This window comes from Nannobrachium achirus, assembly GCF_963921795.1.
Source record: "Nannobrachium achirus genome assembly, chromosome: 18".
Classification (NCBI taxonomy): domain Eukaryota; kingdom Metazoa; phylum Chordata; class Actinopteri; order Myctophiformes; family Myctophidae; genus Nannobrachium; species Nannobrachium achirus.
This window is the reverse complement of record NC_137825.1, coordinates 12791230-12800121: the sequence shown is the minus strand read 5'-3', so window position 1 is coordinate 12800121 and position 8892 is coordinate 12791230. Positions and strand designations below refer to the sequence as shown.

The window sequence follows — 8892 nt, the reverse complement described above, 5'->3', positions numbered from 1 at the left end:
TATTTATATTGATTGATTGATTGATTGAAGACTTTATTAGAAGTTTGCATAGGAAAAGGTACAGTTTCAATCATGACGGTACAGTTCACTGGTACAAGGTCTACTAAAAGGAGATCCATGAAAAGACTAAGCTTATTTCCACTGGAAATCATTGAAGTATCTCATATAACATTGAATGACAGACAAATAGAACACAGTACTATGCAGTAGATATGTAAAGAAAAACAAAAAAAAGACAGTAAGTCTAAAACAAACAGTATATACAAAGAAGGGGCAGGGGAGGGTAGGGTTGGGCTAGGTTCATTTTTTACCAGTTGCGAACGGCTGCTGCCTGTAAGTGGTTTTTCAGGGCAATTTTAAAGGATGCTAGTGATCCACACTCCTTTATGGCCTTCGGTAAGGCTTTCCACATTTTGGTGGTATAGCAGAAAAAAGAGTTTGACCCTTTGTTGGTTTTGACTCTGGGTTGAAAGTGATCTGTGGCGCTGCCTCTGGTGTTGTAATTATGGACATCCTTAATGTTTATAAAGTATTTTGAAAGGTACTTGGGTATCATAGTGGTGTAGTGTATCTTGTACACCAGGCCCATTGCAAGTTGCTGTACTCTGTCATCTACTCTGAGCCACCCCACTCTTAACTGGTGAGTAGCGGTGAGGTGAGTCTGATAGGGAAGGATAAGCAGGACCCTAATTAGTTTATTTTGGGCTGTTTGGAGTTTAGTTTTCAGGGCTTGTGGTGCGTCACGATACCATACGTGGACTCCGTAGTCAAAGAGGGGCTGGATTATTGCACCAGCTATGGTCTTCAGTGTGTTGAAATTGACCATCGGGGCGATCCTCTGTAGGAAACGAGTTCGTTGGTTGATTTTATTTATTACTTTAGAAGTCATCTTTTGACTGGAAAGATTAGCTTAATGTATGAAATGAATAGACCATTGCAAAGCGCTTTGAGTCACTTTTCACAGTTTTGTGGGAAACGCCTTTACCCCAAGGAATGTTTTTCGTGCAAAACAAATGGTTGCAATGGATTCAGAATCATGAAAAACCACTAGTTTGACCCCTCACTTGCTACTTAAAGCAGATTTGGTGTGTTTTTGTATAGTTAATGTATGTATTAGAATGTTATTTAAAAGAGGCTAAGGCCCTTGGTTAACCTACACTGGTTCACTAAACTGTCTCTCTGAATTATATAGTCTATCCCTCTGTCTCTCTGTCTCTCTCACTGTCTATCTTATAACTAGTAAGACGCCTCAGGGCGACATGCCAATTCTAGGCCATCGGGCTAGTGATGTATCGGACCAGCGGATCAGCGATCTCCATATATGGGCATAAAAGGGACATCAATCCAGGCGCAATGTCAGAGCGGCAAACCCATTCTGTTAAGAGTGGTTCCCATGACATCACAGTGACATCAGAGCATAATGTCAGAGCGACAAACCCATAGAACCACAGACAAACACATAGAACCACAGTGTACATACACGTCTACACGGACAAGCTGTGACATTTCTCATGGTAAACTGTGTCAATTGTTTTGGGAAGTAGGAGTGTGCACTTTTTCATTCTCTTCATTTAAGGCATTTAAGTTTATTTGTTGTCTGAATGTATCTCATAATTTGATTATCATGCTGCTGACTCAACCCAGTTTCACTAATGAGAAATACCATTCTTGCATTTGGACCTTTTATGTCTGTCTGTCTGTCTGTCTGTCTGTCTGTCTGTCTGTCTGTCTGTCTGTCTGTCTGTCTGTCTGTCTGTCTGTCTGTCTGTCTGTCTGTCTGTCTGTCTGTCTGTCTGTCTGTCTGTCTGTCTGTCTTTCTGTCTGTCTGTGTGTGTCTCTCTCTCTCTCTCTCTCTCTCTCTCTCTCTCTCTCTCTCTCTCTCTCTCTCTCTCTCTCAATTCACTTCAATTCAATTCAATTCAAAGGGCTTTATTGGCATGAGAAAACATACGTTTACATTGCCAAAGCGCAGATACGATACGATACGATACAATACAATACAATACAATACAATACAATACAATACAATACAATCTGAACAAAATGTGTACAAGTGAAAGAAGTGCAACCGTTTTCATGCATCAAGGTTACATGCAGGCAGAGCAGGGATATACTGGTATATACAATGGTCTTTAAGGTGGTTGGGTTCCATTTGATATCCTTCTCCTTTCACAGCAGCTCAGATATCGTGTTGCTGTGTTTGCACATTATTGTAAATCACCCAGCAGGTATGGGAGCAGGCGTGTCAATTGGGTATGGCAGGGGTATGCAGCTACCATACCCTGGGTCCAGGGGGAAAAATAAAAGTTACTTTTAAATATAAATCCATGAATGTCTCTTTGTCTATCTGTGCTATTATGTTCTTACATTACAGTAAAATGCCATATCCAGCCCAAGAAACCGTAGAAATGTCAAAACTTGTTTTTTTTCAGACATTGTGATAATAGCCGATCTACATGCTCAGTGAGCATGTAGATCTGCTATTTTCACAATAGAACCGTGTTATACAAAATGTAATGCCTCTTTTCCATGAGGACTCCCATCTTTGCCATACCCTAGCTTTTGCTGAACTGACGCCTCTGTATGGGAGTTTTTCATCATTGGTCATGTTTTCAAACTCTCCTCATCTCTCTCTCTTTCTCTCTCTCTCTCTCTCTCTCTCTCTCTCCCTCTCTCTCTCTCCCTCTCTCTCTCCCTCTCCCTCTCCCTCTCCCTCTCCCTCTCTCTCCCTCCAGGCAGTAGGGTGCCAGCATGGCCGTTCCCAGGGGTCATCCTCCTCCTCATCCCTCCTCGCCAGCAGGGCGCGCCACTTCCTCGTCCACCTGGCTCCTCCCCCTCCTCCTCCTGCTCCTCTTGGCTCCGCCCCCGCTGTGCTGTCGCCCCCTGCTGGTGCAGCCCTCCATCAACGTGGCTGTGGTGTTCAGCGGCGCCGGCTACCAGAGCGAGGTCAAGGGTCGCCTGAGCGCAGAGAACTTCGCCGACCTGCCGGTGACGGTAAGTTTTTGTACCTTGATGGCAAGGAAAAGTTTGAGAACTACTGATTTAGAAGGCATTTGTAGAATCGGCCTCAGGTCTAAAACTTAAAGGTCCAGTTCACCTCTGGGGCAACCAGATCTTATTTTATTGTTGTTTGGGACACGATCAACACAATCCTGAGTTATTTTTTGTGTTCAATCTGTGTTTTGAGATATTTTTGTATTTCAGCATTACTAGTGATGCATTTTCCATAAAAAATAACTCAGGATTGTGTTGATCGTGTCCCAAACAACAATAAAATAAGATCTGGTTGTCCCAGTGGTGAACTGGCCCTTTAAAATATGGAGATAAGAGGTTTCTGCTAACAGCGACATTAGATCAGTGGTTCTCAAACATTTTTGTTCTCAGGTCACCTTTGTAAATTTTCATCAATGGCACCCCTGAATTACATTGTTACTTTACAGCACCTTACCTTTATGTGAAATATGTCAATCTTTACCCCAAATATACAGTTTATTTCACGAGGAAAACAGAGAATATCTGTTGTCGTTTACGACAAATTGAGAATAACCTTTGTACTTTGGCGTTTAAACGCCATTCGGAGGCATGCCTGGACTTGTGTTTTACGGCACCCTAGGGTGCCCACTTTGGGGCCTTTTCCACCGGCAAAGAACCAGTTACAGAACCAGTGCCCGTTCAACTTTCTTGGAACCTTGGTTCGTTCTTACGAGCCGGCTTGCGTTTCCACCAAATTGAAGCATGATTGAACCAGAGGAACCAAGGATTTTGTGGTTCCCGTTCGGAACCAACTTTTATGGTTCGGAACCAACTCCGGTTCTCGTGGAAAAGCTCACCTCTGGTTCATCCCATAGGCGGGAGAAAGAACCAGAACCGGTTCTTTGCCGGTGGAAAAGGCCCTATTGAGAAACCCTGCTGTAGACTAATTAGTCTTCTTTCCCCGGGTGGTGGGGGTGGTGCAGGTGAACCCGGTGACGGTGCTGGTCAACGACACCAACCCTCGGGACCTGCTGACCAGGCTGTGTGAGACCATGGCCCAGGAGAGGCTGCACGGGGTGGTGTTCGAGGACGACGTGGGGTCGGGCTTCGGGGCGCAGGTCAGTGATGAGCGCTGGATGTCTGCCCTTCCATAGGCAGAGAGAGAGAGAGAGAGAGAGAGAGAGAGAGGACCCTAAGCATGTGCAGAAGAAGTTTCATCCCGCTTTACAATGGTTCATTCATTCATACATTGGGAGGTGAAGCGGCGAACAATTGACGCCAGTGTCCTCACTTCCCACATTCACACACCAATGGTGGCAAGCTGGCACCGACCGACTCACTGGAGGCACGGTTCAGTGTCTTGCCCAAGGACACTTCCACATGTGGACAGGAGGAGACAGGATTTGAACCGTTGACCCACGGATCATCGGACGACCTGCTCTACCTCCTGAGCCACAGCCGCTCTAGCTGGTTTCTGATTAGAATTATTACAAACGATAGGATGGCAGAACGGATCAGGCATCTGTCTAAATAACTTCCAAATTATTTAAACCTTTGCATAAACCTGCAAGTAGAACCAAATAGAACCAAATGGACCTTTATAGGTCCATTTGGGTCCATTTGGACCCCTGTGCCCGACATAGAAAACCAGTGGACTACTACATTCATTGACTACCTGACATGTTTGTGAGGAGGTTGTGGTTTTAATGATGTTGTCTCCTCCAGGCAGCAGAGGTGGCTCAGATCCTGGACTTCCTGTCCACCCAGACCAGCCTTCCCATCGTGGGAGTAAGTGGAGGCTCCGCCGTGGTCATCCCATACAAGGTACCCCTAACCCTTACCCTTACCCTTACCCTAACCCTTACCCTAACCCTTACCTTTACCTTTACCCTTACCCTAACCCGTGGTCATCCCACACAAGGTACCCCTAACCCTTACCCTTACCCTTACCCTTACCCTAACCCTTACCCTAACCCGTGGTCATCCCACACAAGGTACCCCTAACCCTTACCCTTACCCTTACCCTTACCCTAACCCTTACCCTAACCCGTGGTCATCCCACACAAGGTACCCCTAACCCTTACCCTTACCCTTACCCTTACCCTTACCCTTACCCTAACCCGTGGTCATCCCACACAAGGTACCCCTAACCCTTACCCTTACCCTTACCCTAACCCTTACCCTAACCCGTGGTCATCCCACACAAGGTACCCCTAACCCTTACCCTTACCCTTACCCTTACCCTAACCCGTGGTCATCCCACACAAGGTACTGCAACAAACTAAAAAACTTTGCTTTTCTACTCGCTTTGACACGATTGGGGAAACCAGCAAGGTTAGAAAGACGACTTGAATATCCTAAGGGCTAAGGAAAGTTCTCAAATTCTGCCCGAACACGATTGTACCCGACCTGGCCCGACATTTTCGGGCTTAATAGAGCCTAACATGTGTGATAATTAGTCAGGCAAGGCCTCGGGCCGGCCCAGTTAGGGCCCAGTTAGGGCCCAGTTAGGGCCGGGCCTTAATTCTCAGGCCCGTTGAGAACTCTACAAGGAGCAACCAATGCCAAAACTTTGCCATTCATTGATGTGTGAGCGCTGATATTCAGGCGTTACTGCTCTATTTTATGTCTGGGTGCTGGTATTCAGATGGTACTTCTCTATTGACGCGTGGTGTGTGTGTGTGTGTGTGTGTGTGTGTGTGTGTGTGTGTGTGTGTGTGTGTGTGTGTGTGTGTGTGTGTGTGTGTGTGTGTGTGTGTGTGTGTGTGTGTGTGTGTGTGTGTGTGTGTGTGTGTGTGTCAGTATCGGTAGATGCACATACGTCAGAACGTGGTGCGATGTATACATTTAAATTACATTCACATATATGTGACTGATGCTGGAGAAAAGGTCCTTATGTCTGCATTGGTCTTTTTGCAGCTTTTTGCAGATCATGAAAGTACAGAATATAAGCTTTCAAATGACATGTCATTCATTGAAATCTGAATATATTTGAAGAAGATATGCTTATTTGAATGTAGTTAAACCTCAAACCAAGAATCTGAGTAAAAGGCTCTCAAAGTTTGTCCCACTACTGGCAGTCAGGTAAGGGGTGTGAACAATGGATTGTTAACTCCACCTCTCACCCGCCCTAACCTATTGGTGGTGATCTGCAGCTGAAACCTGAGAACAACAACCACACATTAGCCAACAGAAACTATAGATGTAAATGTTGGCTTTCACATGTTAATGTGTGTCTCCACCCCCCAGAAGGGTGTAAGGAAACACAAAAACACAGCTCTGTTTACAAACTAATTTAAGCTATTTAATGATTCTAAAATGGATATCTGTTGCAATGAGAAGGTTCTCAAACATACACTCTTAGATAATATGGAAAAAAAGGATAAACACCAAAAATCCAAATTCAAACCTATTTTGTTAATTTGCCAGACTTCACTATTGCAGACATAAGGACCTTTCCTCCAGCCTCAGTCACATATTTCAAACTTCACGTAGACAGTAGATTTTCAGGGGATTTGCAGAACATTGAGCTTGTAGATCAGCTATTTTTTCTGTTTTATGACCACCTCTGACTTCAAAGTTTAAATCTACCTATGAAGGTGGATTCTGCTTTTCAATGGGAATGGAGTGGTTTCTTGACATTTGCGAGTTTCTGCAAAAAATACGCTCCATTCTGCATAACAATTTGAAAGGCAAAACAGGGAAAGAAACCTGTGGAAAAAATTGCATTTGGAGGACATTTTCTGGAAAAGAGCAGTAAAAACTGAAGAGTTGAAACAGCACATGTGTATAACTGAAGCTTAACAGTTACCTAGTTACCCGAGGTGACCGCAGCCGTGCCAGTAGTTTCCTCCATCAAATCCCCCAGCAGTTCATTGATGTGGCACTGGAGTGAAGTGGTGACCATCTGTTGTTCAGCGTTGTTCAGAGCTCTTCTCGCACACAGCCTAATGAGGGAGGGGAGCTTCAATGGCCGCGCCGCCTGATTCCTACCTTTCCAAGGACCACAGAACTCGTCAATGATCTATAGCTACTGAAGTGGAAGCAGATTGACCCACATTATGCAGCATAAAGTGCTCGAAGTAGCCGCTCGATAACGTGGACTAGAACTGGGGTTCTTAGCTCCATCCCTCTCACTCTGTCTCAATCACTGCAGCCTTATTTCAGAAAATAGGGAAAATATTAGATTTTTGTTTCCAATTACTGAGTACTTTTGTATTAATACTTTAAATAATATAGTGTATATCATATATCGTTGTTGTCGGGTGGAAACCTTGTATGTCTAAAACTGTTCCTTTTGTATTTATCATTTTAAAAATGATTTAAAATAGTGAAAATAGACGATCTACAAGCACACAATGCCTCGCAGTGCTATTTTCACTAGTTTTGTGTGTCAGTCTGATGAAGCAGGGCTTTACTTTACGAAAAAGAAAAGCGTACGCGTTTTAAACTTGGAGATATGAGGTTTCTGCCCGACAGTGACGATACGTTCATTACAAACCTCAACCTCAGAGCGCGCTAAAGCCAACCACTTCATCATCATCATCATCATCATTATCATCATACAACTTATCCAGCACCTTTCTAGGTTCTCAAAGGTGCTTTTTTACAAGTTAGATAGATAGATAGATAGATAGATAGATAGATAGATAGATAGGGGACCCATTTGAATGACCACCTGTGGGTCCCGGGACCCATTACATTGAAAACCTAGCAACATCACGGCAAGACAGTAGATTTCCAGTGGATTGGCAGAACATTGAGCTTGTAGATCAGCAATTTTTCGCTATTTTTATGACCTTCTCTGACTTTGAACACTCGAAACGGGACATCTGAAGATAGATAGATAGATAGATAGATAGATAGATAGATAGATAGATAGATAGATTGATTCTTCTCTTTTGTTACTGAAGACAAAAGACACTTTTTGACACTTCTTTTCATTGGAAAGAAGAATCTGAACAGCAATTTCATTCTGTAACAACACCTTTACGAATGCCCCCCTTTGTCCCTCTTAATGTTATACCAATCCCCTGAAAATCTACTGTCTTGCCAATGGCAGGACTTGTGATGTTTTGAAACGGCACATCTGTGGATAGATAGACAGATTTTCAGGTTAAGGAGGTTTGTGGGACAGGGTTCTGTAACAACACCTTTACGAAAGCCCTCCTTTGTCCCTCTTAATGTTCTAAAAATCCCCTTAAAATCCACTGTCTTGCCAATGGCAGGACTTGTGAAGTTTTGAAACGGCACATCTGTGAATAGATAGGCAGATTTTCAGGTTAAGGAGGTTTGTGGGACAGGGAGGTTAAACCATTCCTAGTGAAACAGATCAGCTCCTGTGCGTCCCGCGGTGCAGACATCACTCATCATGCGGTACAGTGAGTGAAGTAGGTCAGTACTGTGGCTGTCGGTGCATCACACGTAAATATCCCCCCCGAGACCGGCCGACACACCGCCGAGCGCCCAGCTCTGTGATCCCACCTCCGACCGAGGGACTCAGATCTGTACACTGTCGCCTGACATGGAAAACTTTGTAGAACCGCAGGAGAGGGGAGTCAGATGTGTACACCCAGTCTGACATGGAAAACCTCTGTACACTGTAGACACTAGCCTGGCTTGGCCAGTATACCGGTACTAATGCAGCTAACTAACTGCAGTATATACAGATCCTTCTCGAAAAATTAGAATATTGTGTAAAAAAGCATTGCAGATGCCATAGCACCCCAAATCATAACTGACTTGGGTTAGGGAAACTTCCCACTGTTTTCAAACAACTCTGACTTCAGAAGGTTGACATTTCGCTATTATAAATCCTTGTTTTGAGTGGTTTTGTGTAATAGTGTAATGTTTTGAAATATGGACTTTTGAAATTCATGAGATGTGTGCCATAAAAATTCAAAATTTTAACAAAAGAAA

The 8892-nt window shown here is 44.1% G+C and overlaps 1 protein-coding gene across 1 annotated transcript in view; it reads left to right on the top strand.

The window, feature by feature from the left end:
* Nucleotides 1-2751: 2751 nt before the first annotated feature.
* Nucleotides 2752-8892, top strand: part of LOC308302883 (glutamate receptor ionotropic, NMDA 2C-like) — a gene marked incomplete at both ends in the record, with an annotated part of 142011 nt that continues 135870 nt past the window's right edge. The window contains 3 exon segments of the mRNA XM_080747201.1: nucleotides 2752-2994; nucleotides 3957-4095; nucleotides 4703-4797. Coding sequence (XP_080603327.1) covers nucleotides 2752-2994; nucleotides 3957-4095; nucleotides 4703-4797 — 477 coding nt within the window.